The 22597-nt window shown below is 46.7% G+C and overlaps 1 protein-coding gene across 7 annotated transcripts in view; it reads right to left on the reverse strand.

The window, feature by feature from the left end:
- Positions 1-22597, reverse strand: part of TRAPPC9 (trafficking protein particle complex subunit 9) — a 568648-nt gene that overhangs the window by 534806 nt on the left and 11245 nt on the right. For 6 of the 7 annotated variants that reach the window (XM_045049847.1, XM_045049848.1, XM_045049846.1 and 3 more), the window contains 3 exons: positions 18071-18216; positions 15422-15550; positions 7201-7227 (listed from right to left, as the gene is read on the reverse strand). In XM_045049847.1, coding sequence (XP_044905782.1) covers positions 7201-7227; positions 15422-15550; positions 18071-18216 — 302 coding nt within the window. The remainder of the gene's footprint in view (positions 1-7200; positions 7228-15421; positions 15551-18070; positions 18217-22597) is intronic. The other variant, XM_023248408.2, reaches the window with a different exon arrangement.

The following is a 22597-nucleotide window of genomic DNA, read 5'->3' on the forward strand; positions in this document are numbered from 1 at the left end:
CTATAAGCGAGGCATCACAACAGTAACTATCTCCTAAAATCTTTGTAAGGATTAGCTTGCTTTATATGTAACGTTTATATACGGCACCTTATATCTTAGATATGACCGAAAAGCACAAGCAACAGAGAAAACACAGACACACTGGACTTCATCAAAATTTATAATGTCTCTGCTTCAAAGGGCACCATCAAGAAAGTGAAAACAACAACACACAGAAGAGGAGAAAAAATTTTTAAATCATGTATCTGATAAGGAAGCTGTATTCAGAATATAAAAAGATCTGTTACAACTCAATAAGAGAAAGACAAATAACTCAAGTAAAAAATGTTTGATAAAGGATCTGGACAGATATTTTTCCAAGGAAAATATACAAATGGCCAAGAAGCACAATGAAAAGATGCTGAGCATAGTTAGCTGTACGTGAAACGCAAATCTCCGGGACAATGAGATACCACTTCTTGCTCACTGGAATGACAATAATCAGGATAATAACAAGCACTGGTGAGGACGTAGTGAAATCGGAACTCCCCTATGCTGCCGATGAGAATACAAAATGGTACAACCACTTTGGAAAACGATCTCGCAGTTCTTCAAAAAGTTAAATACTGAGTTACCACATGATCCAGCAATTCCATTTCCTAGGCTTACAGATAAGAGAACTGAAAACATTCACCCACGAAAACTTGTATGTGAACGTCCACAGCACCATTACTGACAACAGGCAAAAAGGAGAAACAACCCAAATGTCCATCAACTGATGAATGGGTCAACAAAAAGTGGTATATTCACACAGAATAATATTATTAGCAATGAAAAAAGTACTGATGGGGCGCCTGGGTGGCGCAGTCGGTTAAGCGTCCGACTTCAGCCAGGTCACGATCTCGCGGTCCGTGAGTTCGAGCCCCGCGTCAGGCTCTGGGCTGATGGCTCGGAACCTGGAGCCTGTTTCCGATTCTGTGTCTCCCTCTCTCTCTGCCCCTCCCCCGTTCATGCTCTGTCTCTCTCTGTCCCAAAAATAAATAAACGTTGAAAAAAAAAATTAAAAAAAAAAAAAAGAAAAAAGTACTGATTCATGCTACAACATGGATGAACCTTGAAGACATTATGTTAAGTGAAAGCAGTCAGTCACAAAAGACCACATGTTGTCTGATTCCATTTTCCTAAAATGTCCAGAAGAGACAAATACACAGAGGCAGGTGAGTGAGCGTCTGGGATTAGGGGTGTGGAGGACGAGGCAGTGAAGAGTGACTTCTAAGGAGCACAGGACTTCTAGCTAGGGCAGTAAAATGTCCTAAGATTGATGTGGTGATGTGTGCACAGCTCTGGGAATACAGTAAAAACCACGGAATTGTATATTTTAAAAGGGTAAATTGTATTAAATCTGTTTAAGAAAAAAAACAGCACCTCAGAACGGTGCCTTCACTGTAAGCACAAATTTCTTATTTATTTTTAAGTTTACTTATTTTGAGAGAGAGAGACAGAGACAGTGCCAGTGGGGAAGGGGCAGAGAAAGGGAAGAGGGAGAGAGGGAGAGAGGGAGGGAGGGAGAGGGAGGGAGGGAGGGAGAGAGAGAGAGAGAGAGAGAGAGAGAGAGAGAATCCCAAGCAGGCTCCAACCTGTCAGCGCAGAGCCCAGCGTGGGGCTCGAACTCAAGAGCCATGAGATTATGACCAACTGAGCCACTCGGGCGCCTCTTGCTTATTTTTATTATAGGCAGGAGAAAATCCCTTCAATGTGAAAACAGGAAAGCAAATTTGAATTAGCTGAAATTGGCCAACAGTTGAAACAGTTGCTGAATGGACATGACATGTTCAGAAGTGACAAAAAAAAAAAAAACAAAAAAACAGTTTGACACCAGGAAGCATTCTGTTTCAAATGCAGATCAAGGGCTCAAAAGCCTAGCTGCTAGAAATGACTAAAGGAGAAACTTGGTTCTTTTTCTTTTTTTTTTTTCAATTTTTTTTTAGTCCAAGTTAGTTAACATACAGTGTAATAATGATTTCAAGAACAGAATTTAGTGATTCATCACTTACATTTGACGCCCAGTGCTCATCCCTCCTTAATGCCCATCATGCACTCAGCCCATCTCCACACCTCCCCTCCAGCAAGCCTGTTTGTTCCCTGCATTTAAAAGTCTCTTATAGTTTGTCCCCCTCTCTGTTATCTTATTTTTGCTTCCCTCCCCCATGTTGATGTTTTGTTTCATAAATTCCACATTTCAGTGAAATCATATTTGTCTTTCTCTGACTCATTTTGCTTAGCATAATACACTCTAGTTCCATCCACACTGTTGCAAATGGCAAGATTTCATTCTTTTTGATGGCCGAGCAGTACTCTCTGGTATATATACCACATCTGCTTTATCCAGTCGTCAGTCGATGGACATTTGGGCTCTTTCCATACTTTGGCTATTGTCTATAGTGCTGCTGTAAACACTGGGGTGCATATGCCCCTTCGAATCAGCATTTTTGTATCCTGTGGATAAATACCTAGCAGTGCAATTGCTGAGTCATAGGGTAGTTCTATTCTTAGTTTTTCGAGGAAACTCCAGACTGTTTTCCAGAGTGGCTGCACCAGCTTGCATTCCCACCAACAATGCAAAAGAGATCCCCTTTCTCCGCATCCTCGCCACCATTTGTTGTTGCCTGAGTTGTTAATGTTAGCCATTCTGACAGGTGGAAGGTGATATCTCATTGTGGTTTTGATTTGTACTTCCCTGATGATGAGTGATGATAAGCATTTTTTCATGTGTCGGTTGGCCATCTGGATGTCTTCTTTGGAGAAGTGTCTATTCATGTCTTTTGCCCATTTCTTCACTGGATTATTTGTTTTTTGGGTGTTGAGTTTGATAAGTTCTTTATAGATTTTGGATACTAACCCTTTATCTGATATGTCATTTGCAAATATCTTCTCCCATTCTGTCGGTTGCCTTTTAGTTTTGCTGATTGTTTCCTTTGCTGTGCAGAAGCTTTTTATTTTGGTGAGGTCCCAATAGTTCATTTCTGCTTTTGTTTCCCTTGACTCTGGAGACGTGTTGACTAAGAAGTTGCTGCGGCTAAGGTCAAAGAGGTTGCTGCCTGTTTTCTCTTCTAGAATTTTGATGGCTTCCTGTCTCACATTTAGGTCTTTCATCCATTTTGAGTTTATTTTTGTGTCTGGTGTAAGAAAGTGGTCCAGGTTCATTCTTCTGCATGTCACTGTCCCGTTTTCCCAGCACCACTTGAGGAGAAGCTTGGTTCTTAAAACAAATACCAGACCAAGCACCCAAACGCTGTCAAACTCTTCCTTCTGGCCCTCAAGATAGTTGTAGGAAACGCAGGTATAAAAAAAAAAAAAATCTGAAAGTTTGCTTTGAATGGTATATCCAATTCAATTTCAAAAATAAAATGGAAGTGATCCAATTTTGTCGTGACTTCATGTGGAAGGCTTTTCTAGGGAGCTGAACAATTCTGTGACCCCAGAGAGAACATCCGCTGCTCAGATTTAGAGACAAAGAAGAATCCTACTACATTGCTCCAAGGAGTGATGAAGTGATTCCCTACCAACACATTCGCCAGGGTTTAAGTAGCAGGAAATAAATTGTTGCAGAGGAAAAATTTTCCTCTACCCTTCAAAGGTTCCTCTGGACGGTCTAAGAATTAAATTGACACGAGACAAAAATTTTTTAAAGGTTTATTTATTTTTGAGCGAGAGAGCATGAGCAAGGGAGGGACAGAGAGAGAGGGCGGGGGGACAGAGAATCCAAAGCAGGCTCCATACTGACAGCAGCAAGCCTGATGTGGGGCTCAAATTCACAAACCATGAGATTACGACCCGAGCTGAAGTTGGACACTCAACTGACTGAGCCACCCAGATTCCCCTGATATGACACAAATTAACAGAAAACGAAATTTAATTTCGTGCATTCAGGAACCCCATGTTCATGAGCTACAGAGACAGAAAGGTAAAATGATGAACCTATGCCATCCTGAGCTAAGGAATGGGAAAGGCCTGGGCTTTAAAGGGAAGGAGCACAATTCACAGAGCAATAAGAAGAAAAGCACATGTTTGGTAATTAGATATATGCCCTGCCATACAGATGGGTCATTTTTCTTTCCTTTTTTTTTCTAATTTAATTTTTAGTTAGTTAACATACAGTGCAATATTGGCCTCTGGATTAGAATTCAGTGATTCATCACTTACATGCAATACTCAGTGCCCATCACCACAAGGGCCCTCCTTGATCCCCACCACCCATCTAGCCCATCGCCCACCCTCCTGCCTCCATCAACCTTCGGTTTGTTCTCTATCATTGAGAGTCTCTTGTGGTTTGTTTCCCTCTCTTCTCCTCTCCCCATTTCCCATATGTTCATCTGTTTTGTTTCTTCAGTTCCACATATGGTGGATCTTGAGGAACTTAACAGAAGACCATAAGGGAGGGGAAGGGGGAAAAAAGAAAGTTACAGAGAGGGAGGGAAGCAAACCATAAGAGACTCTTAAGGTGAGAACAAACTGAGGGTTGATGGGGGGGGGGGGGAGGCGGAGAGAGGAAAGTGGGTGATGGGCATGGAGGAGGGCATTTGTTGGGATGAGCACTGGGTATTGTATGGAAACCAATTTGACAATAAATTATATTTTTAAAAAACTAAAAAATAAATTCTACATATGACTGAAATAATATGGTGTTTGTCTTTCTCTGATGGACTTATTTTGCCTAGCGTAATACACTCTAGCTCCATCCATGTCATTGCAGATGGCAAGATTTTATACGTTTTGATGGCTGAGTAATATTCCACTGTAAACATAGATCTCCTCTTTACCCATTCATCAGTCAATGGACATTTGGGCTCTCTCTATAGTCTGGCTATGGTTGATAGTGCTGCTACAAACACTGGGGTGCAGGTAACCCTTCGAATCTGTATTCTTGTATCCTTTGGGTAAATACCTAATAGTGCAAGTGCTTGGTCATAGGATAATTCTATTTTTAGTTTTTTGAGGAATCTCCACACTGTTCTCCAGTGTGGCTACACCAGTTTGCATTCCATACGGGTTATGTACATAAAATTTATCATTGGTAATAACTCTTATTCCGGAAAAGATACCAAACTGAGATTCTTCTAGGTAGCTAAGAGAGGAACTAAAGTTTCTCTTGATCCCACAGAGTTCCAATTGCTTTCAACTCCAAATAGGCCACATGCCAAGCAGGCACAGTTTGGGGAGACTTGCTCTGAACCTCCTCAAGAGTAAGGCCTGAAAGATCAGACCTTAGTGAGGACGTTGGCCCTGGCACCAAAGGCCCCGTGAGCAGAGGCCAGAAGCAGAGTGGCAGGAGCTGGGAGGTAGGGGGAGAGCAGCACCTCAACGTTCTACTTGCCCTCCCCTAGGAACAAAGATCAAGTTGGGACTGCTACAGAAGATGCCCTGGGACACCCCATGCTGGTTTCTGTGTCCTTCCCTGCCAGCTTCAACCTCGACCACAGGATTCCCACATGTCCCCATATGACAAAACCCGTACACCCCCCCCTTCTACCTCCATTACTCTAAACTCGATTTCATTTCCATTCAACTTCATTTTGAAAAGTTTCAGGAATAAAAAAGATGTATTCTTTTCTCTCAACAAAGGACTGGTTTTCTGACAGCTCAAAGCTACTTCTACTTGGTGTAAGTATCTACTTCTCCTGCAAGTCGTGGTTGACACACTAAAACTCAGTACTTCCATCAGGCAGAACTAGCCAGATTGGGCTCAGCAAATTCTACTGATCAAACATCAGTACACCCGACATCAATGTAATCGTTCAGCTTCTCAGTGGGGGCTAGGGGGGTCTATCAGTCCCTCAGCCACCCGCAAATTATTTCCTCATCGCAACCCAAGTCTCCAGAAAACAAACCAAAGTCCTTTGTTTTCCTTTCTCTACACCTTCCACAAACGCTGTCAGGAAATTAGCACAATCGTATGTCAATTATATCTCAATAACCTAAGGGGAAGAAGGAAGAAAGGAAGGAAGGATGGAAGGAAAGAAGGACGGACAGAAGGACGGGAGGACAGAAGGAAAAGAAAGAAAGAAAAGAAAAGAAAAGAAAAGAAAAGAAAAGAAAAGAAAAGAAAAGAAAAGAAAAGAAAGAAAGAAAGAAAGAAAGAAAGAAAGAAAGAAAGAAAGAAAGAAAGAAAGAAAGAGGGGCGCCTGGGTGGCGCAGTCGGTTAAGCGTCCGACTTCAGCCAGGTCACGATCTCGCGGTCCGTGAGTTCGAACCCCGCGTCGGGCTCTGGGCTGATGGCTCAGAGCCTGGAGCTTGTTTCCGATTCTGTGTCTCCCTCTCTCTCTGCCCCTCCCCCGTTCACGCTCTGTCTCTCTCTGTCCCAAAAATAAATAAACGTTGAAAAAAAAAATTTAAAAAAAAAAAAAAAAAAGAAAGAGAGAAAGGAAGGAAGGAAGGAAGGAAGGAAGGAAGGAAAGAAAAGAAAAGAGAAAGAAAGGAAGAAAGAAACTATCATGGAACATCTTCTAGAGGAAGGACTCAACACAGATGTGAAAACAGAAATCTGCAAATCTGAAGCAATTTCATTTCAGAACAGAGACACATTGTGAGATTGAAATAAATGCACTGGTCACAAAACATTTATTAGCATGACTGCCCGATTTCTACTCCTCAAAGGAAGAAATTTTTTGATTTTTTTATTTATCTTTTGTCATTGATTCTAATTAACCCAGAAAATAATAGAGCTCATTATGAAATAATTGGGCACTACAATAAAAGAGATTTAGCTGCATTAATTACAGAAGTTAAGAAAGAAAAACCCACCTCTGTAAAACACAAAATTTCTTTCTCTGTTAAGAACACATATACAGAATGCAGTAAAGAATTTAAATTCATGTTGAGAGAGCATAAACCACAAAATCAAAGTAAAGTCATTACTATGAATAAATTCACAATTAACTGGATAAGCATGCTCGATGCATTCAAAGAATTTTAAATCATTGCAAATCATTCACGTAACCATGCGAGACAAAGAATATACCTCTTCAACAGACAACATAAATCAGCAGGGTGCCCCATCAAACAAAGACCACACAATAATCAAGTATTTAACAGTTCTGATTTAAAGTTACTTAAATCAGAATGTTCCAAAGATCATAATCCAGAAATTTTAACCATTCACTCACACCACCATGAAACAAGCACTTAAAGAACCAAAAGAAACTAAGCACATAGATCATGTACCTGGATCAATGAGAACTTCTTGTGCCCCTGGAAGAAAGAACAGAGTATGGTCTTTTATTTGGAAAACAAAACTATTTTTAAAGACAACTACTAATCACATTTCATGCTTCACATTGCCTTGAAAACTCTGAGGCACGTCTCTCTGATCAGAAGAGCAATTCTGAATAAGAGTATGTCACAAGTTTGGTGCCTTTTTGCTTTGGAAGGAAAAAAAAAAAAAAGCTGCCATCACCCACACCCTGCACAAACTGTAAAGTGCCTCTTGCCTCCTGCCCTCCCACCTTCCAAGTGCATACTCCCTACTTGCCTTGACCAAGGAGAATTTCTTATTCCCACAAATAAGCCAAACGACAAAGGAACAGTAATTTTTTTGTGTGCAAATATACGCCCACAGCTTGGAATGGAGGAGAAAGTTATTGGAAGGTTATATGGAACTTAGCTCTACCCTCCTGAAATCTCACACTCGTTCACTGAATCGCTGCACGCTTCACCAGCTACGGATTTCCAACTTCTAGAAGGTGCAATACAAAACAGTTAACTTCACTATTATCAAGAAGCTTTTGAAAGCCTTGATCATCTGCTAAACTACCCAGATACTAATGAGATCCAACTAGCCTTCTCTGGAGGACAGAATTCCCTGTCACCTGAAGAAACACTGATCTAAGAGTTGTGCTTATCATTAGCTACGATCATTTGCAAATATGTTGACAAGTTCAGAAAGGTGTGTCCCAGTAAAAGCTAGTCTTACTGAAACAGCATATTCATTCAATTGTTTATACAGAGACTACGCCCCACAATCCTATTTAAGAGCTATTTGTGTACTGCAATCTCTACTGTTAAATGAAGACAAAAAAAATCACTGCGATTTGAAAGCCATGACTATAATAAAATTTAAAAAATAAAAACAAACATAAAAACAAACAGGTGCTTCTACTGAATACCAGCTATACACCAAGCACGTACTTGACAACATTGTGTGTGTGTGGCGGTGTGATTCTCACGGCATCCCCACAGAGTGGACAGGGACGATTAACCCCACACCGCTGATGATGAAACCGTAGCTCCGAGGAGCCAGGGACGCCCCACCATCCCACCCCCCAAGACACGTGCCCTGTGAAGAACACACAGACCTCCCCTACGGGGACACTTTGGGGAACTGGGGGCTTCCAGATGACCCTACGAACTTCTCCTTCATTGGAAAACCTGCTCGAGTAGATCACATTGTGCCATGTCTGTTAAATAGGGAATGAGACTGAAACTTTTTCCTGCCTCAGCTCAGTCATTATCACAACCATCAATTACTTGACCTCTCGGCACATGTGGTGATGAACCGGGCCCCATACTAAGTGCACTGAGACTGCAGGGCTTTTAAAGTTACCTTCGTCCGTGTGTAAAAGTCTTTGTCTCACGTCTCACACAGGCCGAGGACTATCACTTCTCACTGGCCTGGAGGGACCGCCTAAAACAACCCTCGTCTGCCTTTTAAATTCCCTTCATCTCATCCCGTGTGAGTCTGGAAGCCACATGGCCCAGATAGTTTCTTCAAACAGCAAAGAAAAAGCTCAGCCACAAAAAAAGTAGACAGTTCTTTCCCAAATGGACTTTAACATCTAATTGGACTTCCTGGCAGCCTTTCCTTTTATTAGCTCACCTCCAGCCACTTACTAGTGTTCTCACTGGGAGGAGCAGCCCAAGTATTTTGCTGTCTGTTATCTGGCCTGTTCGCAAGGGTGGGGGACACGGGAATAGTGGGTGCTGTCTGAGGATATCGCACAGTGGGCGAAAGGGCGTCCTGCAGCCCGGTCTCCACGGCTACAAGTACCCTGACGGGCTCTGAGATTTGATTATCAGCATCATGAGGCTCCAATGGACTGATTTCACATTAACCGAACTCCTAAGAGACTAACGTAAGAAGAGTGGAGGTTGAACTTGTTAGTGTAACAGAAGACAAAAAGTTACCGATCAGACCAAATATCACAGTGCAAATATCACAGGGGAAGAGCACACTGCCCCTCAACGGCCCGATCACGGGCAGAAGCAGAGCAGGATGGGTTTTCGTAGATTCACTGGGACCAAATATCTGTTAGGGGGACGGACTTGCCGCCTGGACGAACAATCGAGGCTGGCCACGGTGACTCCCACAGACACCACGGTCAACACTTGCGTAACTCTCCCTCTGCCAGTCTTTCTAGGCTGGCAGAGCCCTGACTGACGGACAGACACACATGCAGACCTGCAGACGGGCTGACGTCCCAGAAACACCTGAAACCAGTCTCCGGGAGCCCAGCCACACTGCAAGGTCCCTGCTCTGACACCAGCTCCGTGAGCTTGGTCGGGTTGCCTACCCTCTCTGTGCCTCAGTGTCCACATCCGTAAAATGGGGGCAATCATCAAGCCTACCCTGCCGGGCTGGTGTGAGAATTCAGGGATTGCATCAGGCACGCTCTGAGAAACACGGATAGCACATGTGAAGCGCTCAACGAACGGTAACTATTAAGGTGACTTCACAAATCTCCGTTCTAATCATCTTCCATAGTTCCTCGTCCCATTTACAAGCTCTTGGGGAGTACCCTTCTGCTCTACCCCGTGACCTGGGGAAAGTGGGAGGAAGGGGCCATTCCTCCCACTGCTCCGGTCCCCACAAGGAGGGCTCTCCCCGTAACGCTCCTGACCGTGTGGTCCGGCTCGTCCTCCTCACACACGTGGCATGGCTTCGGGGAAGTTTGGGGGGCGAGCTGGGCATGTGAACCCCTCTTCTTCCCTGGGGTGCCCGGCTTCCCCCGTGTCCTGAAGACTTGGGCAGGTCCTCTCAGGCCCAGAGCCCCCTGGGCCGTTCTGACCAGTTCCAGATATAGGAGGAACACGCCCATTTTCCTGCACCCCTAAATTTCGTGGAGAATGCGGCTTTATCAGTAATAAAGGTGACATCTGTCTCCTCCTGCCCATTCCCATCTCATCTCCCAGTTGGCTGGTGGAGAACACAGGAGTGCAATTATTGGACCCCTTAAGCCCCAACATATGCTTAATTAACGAACAGTTCCGTGACTTCAGGTGGGTTGACTACAGAACGCCCCATCTCTGACGCTGCCGCTAAATTACGGCCACAGGAGCTACCGACCCTCCTCAAACCGTTCACTCACTTCTAAACTGCATCTTTCTTCGTGGAACTGTCACTTCCAATTTTAGTAATCGCCAAAGAGTATAAAATAACGGCTTTGTGCAACATAACAGCTAAAGTTCACGAGCTCTTTTACGAGATAACCACTGTGCTAAACGCTTGACATAATTTCTCCCTAATACTCATAATTCTCCAAAGAAGACATTAGCATCCTCATCCAGATGAGGAAAAATCTCAGAGAACTGACGCCAGTTCGCACGACTAAGTGGCAGCCTGCACACTCACGCCCAAGACGAAACACGAGGCTCGGTCCCCGACACCAAATCACCTTCCGCTGATTAACCCTCGGAGAGTTCGCGGTTCTTCAGCTTGAAGGCGCTCCAGACGCTGCATCTACCCCTGTTATGAAATCACGGCTGCCTGGCTTCTAACACTGGAAGAAAGTCCAATTTCACCACTGTTCACACAGCACGTCTGAAATTTTCACGCCGAGATGACAGAATAAAAATAAGATATAAGTGGAACGCCTAGACAGAATGGACGCTGTACCATTCTGAAACACGAAACAAAAAAAAAAAAAATCAAATTAAAGGACTGTTGGTTAAATAAATCTTCTTTTACAAACAGGAAAAGTGAGACTGAGACTTTTCAAAGGTGCAACAGCGCCACCTACGGCCACAGAAAGGCTTTCTACACTGCTGGAAAAGGTGCAAGAGAAAGTGCCTGCGCGGGAAGAAAAAAGATCAGCAAGGGTTTTAAAAACAGGGTGCTCAGACACCTTAACCGAAGGCTTAGCGAACACACAGCGAGCACACGGCAGCTTCAGGGAAGGGGGCGTATTCAGCACTTGATCTGGGATCTTTAACACTCCCGAATATAAACAAGACACAGGCTCACGGAAACTAATCTGAACGGGAAGGAGTCTTGGGCGTCGGGTCCAGCCTCTTCGTTTTGCAGACAGGGAGACTGAGACCCAGGGAATCTGTCCTTCCGGCCATCAGTAGGAGAGCTTACTCCTAGTCCTTGCGTGTTGCACTTACCAATACCCAGCAGATCTATACTAACCCTGTGTTCACAAAGGTCACGTCGGTTTTTTTCTAACAGTAGGTAGGTATTCTAAGTGTCTTGCAAAATACTGCCCAAAGAGCTGGTAACTATACATCATACAACTTTGTTGAAATACAAAAATGTTTATTTACATAGTAAAACAGTATGAGTTCCCCCCTTCTATTATTCCCTCTATTTAAAAAAAAAAAAAAAGTGATGCCAAATGAACATTTTGACTTGTTTTAACCTATTAAGAGTACAGAAAAAAATCAAAATTTTCTTCACTCACAAAAGAGATAAGCTTATTCCCTGAAAACAGCTCAATATCAAGTTTTCTAAACATACTGGCTATGTAATGTAAAGGTTTTAATAGTTACATGGCAATATGAATCCTAAGTTGTAAAAACACACGTTCTATACAAATAATCTTTAAGTTCTCCATCTTAAGGCAATTTAGCTATTCCCTATGTCACTGATCCCATCAAAGCTTCATACCCCACTAAAACAATGTAACTGGGTCCCTATCACTTTCAATCATACTCGTATTATCATATGCATATACGTATGGAGCATGCATCAGAAACAAACCGCCCTCTTCAGTATCCAGGGTTGATACTTGTAAATAACCTATGCTACTGTGACAGCAAACGCTTACTGAGCACCTCTTAGGTGCTTTGTATACAAGGCAGCTAACTCTCATAATCACACAAATTAAATAACATCACTCAAATTTCACAGGTGAGGAAATATACTTAGGCCATAAAAAGCAAGTCCCAAGTCCCATAGAATCTGCGTGCTCACCAGCAGAAGGTTTTTACCTTCTCTCAACATTCACTAACTTAATCTTTTCTTCTGTACTAATGGCTACTGAAAACCATTTCTGTCTTTGGAGGTTTTCTCCCAACAAGCATCACCAGAGAAAAGCAATGGCTAAGCCATTAGCAACGATGGCTGGATTTTCAAAGCCCACTTCTCTTTTGCACTGTAATCATTTTAAATGTTTTATTTTTCAGTGCTTACAGAGTTGAAACTAAGATGGTAACTTTTTACATTGTTGGCTGAGACTAAATCAATTGCAAAAATATGTCATTTCAGGGACGCCTGGGCGGCTCAGTCGGTTAAGCCTCCAGCTTCGGCTCAGGGTGTGATCTCACAGTCCGTGGGTTCGAGCCCCACATCAGGCTCTGTGCTGACAGCTCAGAGCCTGGAGCTGCTTCGGATTCTGTGCATGTCTCTCTGCCCCTCCCCTGCTTGTGCCTTGTCTGTCTCTCAGAAACAAATAAATGTTAAAAAAAAATTTTTTTTAATATATATCATTTCAATCTATGTCCCTCTGTCTCATGGTCTCACTGATCTCTTCTTTTAAGGCCTCATCAGGCTGAGATCACTAAAACGTGGCAGTGATGAACTCACCAGTGCTCTGGAAACCAGTCAACGGGCGGCTGGTCAGAGCAGCAACCCAGAACACAAGCTGCACAGTCAGAGCAACCTGGGGCCCGGCCCCGAGTCTGCCTTCGCTGGCTGCATGACCAGGGGCTGGGGCCCAGCTCTTTCTGCCTCAGTGCCTCACCTGCAGAAAGGAGATACTGATATGTGCCCTCCGACACCTGCTGGGAGGCAGGACATAAGGACAGCGCTGAGCACAGCCACTGGCCTAGGCAGGTGCTGAGTAATCCATAGCTATTTTGATCATGACAATGATGGTGATGATTAACACATGAAGACAGACCAAACAGTAGAGGTAACCACAAAAAAGAAACATGTACGAGTCAATAAGCATTTCTCTTCACATTGACTGCAGAATGTCCTATTGATTTTCTTAGTAAACCAAGGTTTGTCCATTAATTATAGCATTACAAGTTCACATGCAAGCTTCCAGAATAAAAGAATTTGTGGCTTCTAACTTTTGAATACTAAGAAAGTTGAAGGAAAAAAAAAAAAGGAGAACGAAAGCAAAAGAGGCAGGGACTACAGAATTCTTCTGCAACTACAGTAACTCGATGTTAGGAAAGAAACAATTTCCTTTCATCCAAGGACGTCTGCCGGATCCGAGATGTCTGGGGTATTCTAACCGTACTCATTAATTCACATCACCAAGTCTTCAAACTACCTACTGTTCACCCTAACACTCTCGATGACATTGTCGCTGACAGTTACCCAGGGCCGGGTAGGACAGGTCCATCTCGGGCACCTTCACAGGAACCCTAGGAGGGGAATACTGTCACTACCTTCCCCGTTCTGGAGACAGAGAAACTGAGGCACCAGGAGCCTAAATGCTCCAGGTCCCACTGATAGTAAATGCTGACAGTAAAGGACAATGTGCATTTCTGCTGTTGAGGAAGGAATGGATGCAAACGCAGGGAGAATGTTAACAACCGGCTCGTCTGGTCTCGACGCCATCCGCCGTGACGTAAGAGGAGGGTGCGGCGGACAGCCCTGGGGTCACTATTCAGGACGAAACGACACGCCTGTCCGTGCCACCGAGCACAGCAGCAGACCTGAACCCTCTTCTGCGAGAAGGGCAGTAAAGTCAGCCCAGCTCTGCCTGCCCTCACCTGAGCTTCACTGCACAGCCTTCCCATCGGTGCCTCCAACAGTCAGAGCGCTCGGGCGGTCTACACGACGCGAGGCTAAATAAAGACACTTCTCTACTGCAGACAGAGCAGTTTCTCAGAAAAGTTTAAACCTTTTTTTTTTTTTTTTGCCTACACTCAGCAAAGTGGAAAAATGAAACATTTCTCTAAAAAGTCTTGAGTCTCACTAATCACATCAGTACAACAGTCTCAACACATCAGAACTCTTCAAATCACAGGGGAAACAACCATCCCCACCAGAAGGCACTCCCAGAATGTGCAGGAGACTGACTGGGGAAGCAGGAGAGCCCCACCGCAGGGCCACAGGGCCGCAGCCAGGACCACAGCCACACGCTCGGCCTCTCAGCCAGCTTTCCCTTCCCATCAAGTAACTGGGGGACGACTGAAGTCATCCAGGATGCTGTGCCGAAGAAGGATAAAATATCTTCTCTTCTAGAACCATTACAGACCCACCCATGCAGCCCTACACACAACTGTGCAGCCGCAGGAAACCAGCTCCCGAAGGTCGCGTCTCACTCTCTGTTGGTCACAGGTGAAGTCAGGACAAAATACATTCAAGCCACTCCCCTACCCAATACGCATTTACTACCAAGGGCTTTCTCTCTGGGGAAAAAGTGTCAAAGAATCTCATGGATCAAAAACCAGCTCAAGGTTGGGCATGAGGCCTTGATCTCCACACTCTTTGCTCTTATCTTCATGACCTAAGCAGTATGACAAGTTCATCCCTTAAGGGTCAAAAGGCTCAAGTTTATTCGAAAAACACTTGTAAGTCTGCTCCTCCAAGAAGACGTTTTACCCCTCACTGGTGCTGACAAACCTAAGCAGATCAAACTGAACTTATTAAAAGAACTTCATCAGGGCGCCTGGGTGGCTCAGTCTGTTAAGCATCCGACTCTTGATTTCAGCTCAGGTCATGATCTCATGGTTCGTAAGATCAAGCCCCGCATCGGGCTCTGTGCTGACAGCGTGGAGCCTGCTTGGGATCTCCCTCTCCCTCTTCCTCTCTCTCTCTGCCCCTCCCCACCTCGCGGGAGTCTCAAAATAAATAACTAACCTTTAAAAAAGAAAAGAGAGAAAGAATGTCATCAAACTGAAAACTAAGGAAGAGACCAAGCCCTGAATTAGCTGTTAAAGTTGACACTGGAGCTAGCTTTCCTAAATACACAAAAATTAGGAAAAAGACCCAGGCACAGAACTTTGAGGCCAGTCTACCAAGACACTTTATTCAAGTGTTCCAGAAATGAAACAATCATTGTAATCCATCAACAGTAAGATTCCATAAGATCAGTACTCAATAAAATCAGAAGAAAACGTCTGGTCCAAGATTTCTGACTCAATGGCTTTTCTATTTTATGTAAACATTAGTCAGGTTTCATTCACTCAGAGAGAAACGTGATCAATTACTCCTGCATGCTTAAGAGACAAGGAAGGAGTCCGGGCGGGAGGAAGGCACAGAGCTTACCTGGTCGGTGTCTGTTGGCTGCTTCAGCAGGGAGAGAGCTCCCCTGGAACCTGCGAGCTCCAGTCTTACCCCCAGTTCCGCCAGGATAGTGACAGATGACAGACGCGGAACATAACCCTTCAAGGGCAGCTGGGTGTTTAAAAAACAAACAAACAAAAAAAAATACAATTAGTAAAGTTAGTGGCCCATCATGAGCTCAACCTGCAGGGCCTAAGAATGATCTGAACACGGAACAATTCAATTATGTAGAAATGCCAGTTTCTCCCCAAAACAAAGATGGTTCCTCCAGATCACGGGTTTTGTTCCCAACAGGAGCGTACCACCCACTACCTTTCCCACGCCCATGCCGAAGCTGGCAACACAGAACACTGTCGGGAGACTCGAGGTCTCACTGGGAGACTGAGCACACACGTGAAACAGGCCAGCCTCTTCATCCTTGTCACCAACACTTGAGTGCCCACCACGTGGCAGGCCCAGTGCCAGACCCTGACACTACAGAGCCAGGGAGCGACAGATGCTCCGGATCGAAAATGTTCAAAAATAAGACAGCAGAGCAGGCCCACAACACCTTGCCCCGCCATACGCCCTAAAATGCATCGGTTTCCTTTGGAGCAAACACCTGTAAGCCTGTCTGGTCCTCAAAGGCAGCCACGGTTACTTAGAGTACGGCCGGCAGGCAGGCAGAGCCTAAGAATCAAGCTCGGCCCCGGGCCTTCTAAGTTACTCTACAGTGTTCATGTCTATGACTGCAACGCTCCCCAAACCTTTTGGTCTTAACACCCCTTCGCGCTGTGAAAATCACTGAGGATCACAAAGAATTTTTTCTGTGCAGGTTACATCGACAGATATTTACCATATTTGAAACTATAACTAAAAACAGATTTTACTAGGTATATGTTCATTCCTTTTTAAAATAATAATAATCCCACTATATATTATATATTGATGAACAATAACTATTTTCCAAAACAAAAATATAGGCTGGAAGGCTGGTACTGTTTTATATTTTTACAAATGTCTTTAATGTACAGCTTGATACAGTGAGCTGGAGTCTCCCATCTACCTCTGCGTTCAATCTGTGGTGATGTCACAGGTCACGTAGCCTCTGGGAAACGGCACTACGCGTTCGTGAGAGACTGGACCAGGCAAACAGCATACAGCACAGGCCGTGCCCCCCGCCCCGCCCTTCTTCAGGGACACTACCGACCCAGCTGGTCCCTATGTGGGTCATGAGCAGGGACCCTTCCTTCTGGATAAGTGCCCACCACAGGGGCCCTAATGTTACAGCTCCCTGAAGTATGGATATATTCCACCGACCAATCTCTAGCCCCCTTAAATCGAATTATGGAGTTTAAGTCCATTTTAAGAATTTCTTATATTTAATGGTTCCAGAGCACATTGCTAAACTTCCATTAAAGAACTTACTCCATTACTGTATTCTGACTTGTATTTATCGTAGTAGCTCACAGGCCTCCCGACTAATCTTTCCGGGAAAGAACCTGATTTCACTCCTTACCCACACAACATTTATTTAACAAGCGTTTACGGAACATGTACAATAAGCTGAGTTATGGACACACACAGACCACGCGTCCCACCCCACGCCGAGGAGATGGCCCCTGAAGGAAAAACGCATGTAAACACACAGTGCCAGCACACAGGGCAAGCTCCACGACAGACGGGGCTCTGGACAAGACTCTGCAGGCCCCCACTACCTGGAGGGGTGAGAAAAGGCTGTCCTTTGAAGTAGGTTTTTTCCTCCTTTCTTTAGTTTTTCAAATTGAAATGTAACTCACAAAACTCACCCACTGAAAAGTGCCCAAGTCAGCAGTCGTTAGTACACAGACAGGTGGGCGACCATCACCACCGTCTAACTCCAGAACGTTTCCATCAGCCCCAAAAGAAACTCCACGGCCACCTCTACCCCTGGCAGCCAGGAATCGGTTCTCTGCCTATTCTGGACACTGCAGCTGATAGGTGGCCCTTTGTGCCCGGCTCCTCTGACTCTACGTGGTGCTATCAAGGTCGGTCGCATTTTATGTCTCTCATGTTATCGAAGTACAGGGCACGTACCATGTGGTTCTGGTTTCGGGTGTATGCCACACGGACTGGACGACTCCATACGTCACTCGGTGCTCCTCGTGACAAGTGCGGTCACCCTCTGTCACCACTCCACGGTATTATGGTATTACTGACTATCCTCCCTGTGCTGTAACTTTTCACATTTTCACGCCTTCACGACATTCCACTGCGTGGACATACCACTTCTGGCTGACCCCTCCACCAGCTCGTGTACACACGGGGTTTTGAAGAATGAGGGCAGGAGGTGACTTCGGTGGGGAATGGCATCAGCAGAGGGCAAGATGTGCTTAAAAACAAACAAGCTCAGAGGAACATGGAAAGGCAGCCCATGATACAGGACAGTGTGTGGGGGTGCCTGCAGGACGCCGGGGCAGGCCGGGGTGGGGACGCGGCAGCAGACACGGCAGGAGGGCTGTCCCCGCCGATCCCCGACACCGACCAGACAGCCGACTGCCTCTCCTCCCTCATCCTTCATTTTTAGAATTCCTTTTCATTTTTCTCTTTTCTCTTATTGCAAATAACAGTTGCTACAATCACATATCTGATATCTTCATGAGATGACCTTACCTCCGAGCCACAGGAAGTCATTGACTGAGCGGAGAAGTTCCACGGACATGTGGTAATGCACCAGAGAGTCCTGCAGCATCCCGGCCTGGAGGCACAGGTCTCCCACGTGCTTCCGCATGCGCCCCTGGCACCGCTTCTTGTAATGTCTAAAAAACACAACGCGTGGAAATGTGTCACTGCTAGCACGCACGACTTCTGCCCCCAAAGCACACTGGCTAAGCACTATTCACCCTCTCACTACAAAAAAAAAAAAAAAAAAAATGCTAAGAAGGCAACGGTAGGCTCTGTAATTGAGAGGCAGCAACCATCATTGCCAGTATGCGAGCTGGAACAGTCCCGACTTCAAAAACACCTGCCAGGTCTTTCCTAGAGGGACGAGGTACATGTGACTTCCACCATGCATTTCCCTCAGACAATATTTGAGTGGGATTTTCCTTCACAAATTTTCCTACTGTAACGTCAGCATGAGAAAGTTCATGTTTCGGCTTTTTAGAAAATCAATCACCTTCCACTTCCTTAAATTCAAACCTACTATTATTTTATAAAGAGAGTGATGTTGCGTATCACAAGCCAGCCATTGGCTTTTGCAAATAAGACCTTTATCTTCACTACTTTAGAGCCAGCTTCAATAATGCCTTGAGAGGGCGGGGCCTGGGGCGTCACCAACAGCTCCTTAAATATTGGCAAGGATGTGCTATAAATAATGCAAAGGCTTCTCCCTCTGTATCAACTGAAAACCAAAAAAAAAAAAATGTATCAAAATATTCATTTATCATTTTTTAAATATTCCTATTCTTTTGAATATTAAATTTCTTCAAAGAGAAGTGTTTTTTTTTTTCAAGAAAAATCGCAGCTATATTAAATTTTTTTCTCACCGAGAAACCCATCATATCAAGAATAAAAACCCCTACAGGAATCCAAAAGACGTGAAGTTTCTAGCTAACGGAGTGTTATTGACAGATCTCAGTACAAAGTTAAATCTTCACAGATCTAACTCTAACAAACACTATAAACTCTTTGGCCACCCCAGAATTTAGTCTTTCTGTTCCCAGTATGGGTTGTACTAAGATCATCACGTAAGGCAGGGGAGAGAGAAGAGGAAAGCCCGGTCTCCTTCACAGCCACAGCGCAGTGTTAGCATGCCCCCCTCCCCCACTAACAAGCCAGCCCTCCCCATAAGAAAACTCCACACCTATGCCACCCTGGCATCCCCAACCAGACGCCCTCATCTCTCTCCTCCTGGATACCTCCACAGCCTTCCAACGAGCCCCTCGCCAGTCTCCACTCCGTCCCCGCTACACTCACGCCCACCCGGAGCGGCCTTCCCGAAGCATAAATCTGATTCAGTCCCCCACTTCAAACCCTTCAAGGTTCCCCAGTACAGTTCTGGCTCCCCCACTGCCCCTCCCCCCCCCCCGCGCGCTCTGCAGCCTTACCCGACCCCAGTGACCGCGGGCCCCACCTTCTGCCTCACTACTTCACGCTCTCCTTAGGCCTCACCTCATTTGATGGTCAGCTTCTCAAGACAGCCTTGCCTGCCTCCTACCTCTGCACTTTGGGCAGGCGTCCCTGCTGTGCTCCTAGAACATTCTAGCTGAATCAACTTCTGACATCTGTAAGCCCCAAAATGACACGTACGTTTTGCTTCCTACTGTGTATCCATTCCTCTCCCCTGGACGCTCAGCAGCACGTTTGCTATCAACAAACAGATGAACGGATGGGTCTCAAAGGGACTGAGCTGCTCCTGCCCGGCCCAACCCCCTCCTTCCACTGAACCCAAAACCAAGAACCCTCTCCTAAAGGCCACTCCCCACTGACCCCTTCACTGCCTCCCTCTGTTGTCAGTTCTGATAAAACCCAAGCTCCTCTGAAGCCCTGTATGACAGGCCCTCTCGAGTGTCCTCTCCACCAGGAGCAGCCCCCACCCTGAAGCTTGGGACACGGACCCCCGGCCCCCCAGCACAGGACACCTTCCTCAAGCCCCAACCCCACGAGCTTCCAGGCCTCCGCCCGGGCCGCTCCCGCCACCTGAGCTGCCCTCATGGTCCCTTCACCTGGCTGGCTCTTATCCCGTCTTCAGAATACACACAGAGCCCTCTGTCTCCTGGAAATCTCCCCTTGTTATGTCCCTCAGGTCTTGGCCAGGCTGCCCCCCACAACATGACCACACTGTTACCATTCACCCCATTAAAAGCAGGGCCTCTCTGAGAGCATCTGGGGAGACAAGGAGGATGAGAGCAGAGAAGGGAGGAACAAAAAGCAAACACAGCCAGGGCGCCTGGGTGGCTCAGTCGGTTGGGCGGCCGACTTCGGCTCAGGTCATGATCTCACGGTCCGTGAGTTCGAGCCCCAGAGCGTCGGGCTCTGTGCTGACAGCTCAGAGCCTGGAGCCTGTTTCAGATTCTGTGTCTCCCTCTCTCTCTGACCCTCCCCCGTTCATGCTCTCTCTCTGTCTCAAACATTAAAAAAAAATTTAAAACAAAAAGCAAACACAGCCCAAGCCCCAAAGTCAAAGCTTCTCACGTGTGTGTCACAAGCCACCGGACCTGACGGGCAACAAAACTTCCACTTAATACCCGCGAAAACATCTCACCGTGATACCAACATGCAGGGACTTTTCACCCTACTGAGTAAAATTAGACAACAATGTCAACGGAACAGAAGTTCAGCACGCACCACTGTGTTCTCCGTTCCAACCAGAAAAGGACTCGGCATCCAAACGCACATTTCCCGCCTCCAGCAACGTTACTGTCAACTCCCGACACGTGGCTCAGCGTGCGAAGACTGCCACGGTGCTGAGTGACATACGTAAGGACTAATCGGCACCTTCCCCCTCCCCTGCCCCCTTCCCGTCTTAAACTGGCATTATTCCCCCTCGCAACAGAAGCCCCGTGACAGGCCCTCACTCTTCTCTGAACCCGCAAACATCGTGCCTTACCCTTAGAAGGGTCAAAACAGAACTGCTTCCTCAAAGTCACTATCAACGTACTCAGGAGATTCTTTTAAAGTCTTTGCGGGGAAAGACTATTCCAAACTATCCACCAATCCTACAGGTCAGCTCCTGCTCCCAGTCCCCCCAGAGCCCTACCCAACGTGCCTTCTGCTCCATGGGACAGACCAGGAGTCTGGGACACCCCCACTCCTCAGGCCTCTGCGCCCTCCCTCAAGGACCAGCACGGCTCTCTCCCACCACCCCATGTGACTCTGGGTCCCAGGGGGCTCTCCTCCACCCTCCTGCTGCAGGAGAAGTCCTCCCGGGATGTAGGTCCAGCACACCATCCCCCCCCCCCCCCCCCCCCCCGCCCGGGCTTCCTTAGCAGCTGCCCTGCCCTCCAGCGCTTTTAAGATAAATGGCGCCAGCTCCCAAAATCCCAGTTTGTATGTTGAATAACATACCGGGCTTCCCTCCAGCCCACTGGTCACAGCCCCGGCCCCTCCTCCCGCCCCAGTCTACACCTCGCTAGGTGAGCTCACCCACACCCTTGGTTCTAAACACAAGCCACATACCGACACCTCCCAGGGTATCTCTCCAGTCCACTGTCACCTGCACTCCAGGCTCATAAATCCAACTGCCTCTTTGAAACGGTCACTTGACTATCGAACGAATACAGGCATGTAAAAACACGTCCAACATTCGCTGTGGAATTTGACCCCCAGCAGGTACCTCCGGTCCTTCCCAGCAGACAGCCCCACCACACGCCCAGCTGTTCAGGTCAAAACCCTGACTTTCTCACTCGATTTCCTCTTTTCCTCACCCCGCCGCCCCGCCCCCGGCCCAGTGACGAGCCGTGACATTTCTGTCCCTAAGTACACCTCAGTGCGGGACACGGCAGGCGTGCGCTCAGTGTCACAGCCCTCTGAAGAGAGGGAGGGCTCTCCTGGCGCCGACACTCAGGGAGGGCACGTGGTCTCGCACAGGAGGCCGAGAAGACGGCCCAGAAAAAGAGGCTCACGGCTGTCCCGCAGTCTGAACTTTGAAGGGTCCGAGGTCTGGGAGAGCTCCCACCGAATGCGCCTACCTGCCAGAGGTGAGCAGGTGAGAAGGGAGGAGGCCGGGCAAGGCCACGCTTACACCAGTCCCCTGGGGCCTAGGGAGCAACGGGAAAGGTCCCGTGTTCCGGGGCACAGCCCGGCCATCACAGCATCCCTGCCCTGCCTTTCTGAAGGCGGACGGCTTCTCGTACTTGCGACACCGCACTCCTGCCTTAGTCCCCCACCCCGGAACATGAGGGACTCTTTCTGAAAGTCCAGCCAGTCTCAACTGAGGCAAAGTAAACGAAGGACAAAAGTATTCCCCTTCGGGCCAGAGCATTAAAGAAGAAATCAGGGCCTCCTGGCCAGCACGGTGGCCGCGGCAAAACCTCCCCCCGGGGGAGCTGGGCCGGGGCGGGGGAACACAAGGACCTGGATCAGCCCCAGGTTCTCCCTCCAGGACCGAGCTTGGTTCACTGCTGGAGTTCCCCCGCCGCAAACTAATGACACGCCCTTCAGCGACAGACGTGAGCCTCAACAAACACAGAAACGGCT

This window comes from Felis catus, chromosome F2 (genome assembly GCF_018350175.1).
Source record: "Felis catus isolate Fca126 chromosome F2, F.catus_Fca126_mat1.0, whole genome shotgun sequence".
Classification (NCBI taxonomy): domain Eukaryota; kingdom Metazoa; phylum Chordata; class Mammalia; order Carnivora; family Felidae; genus Felis; species Felis catus.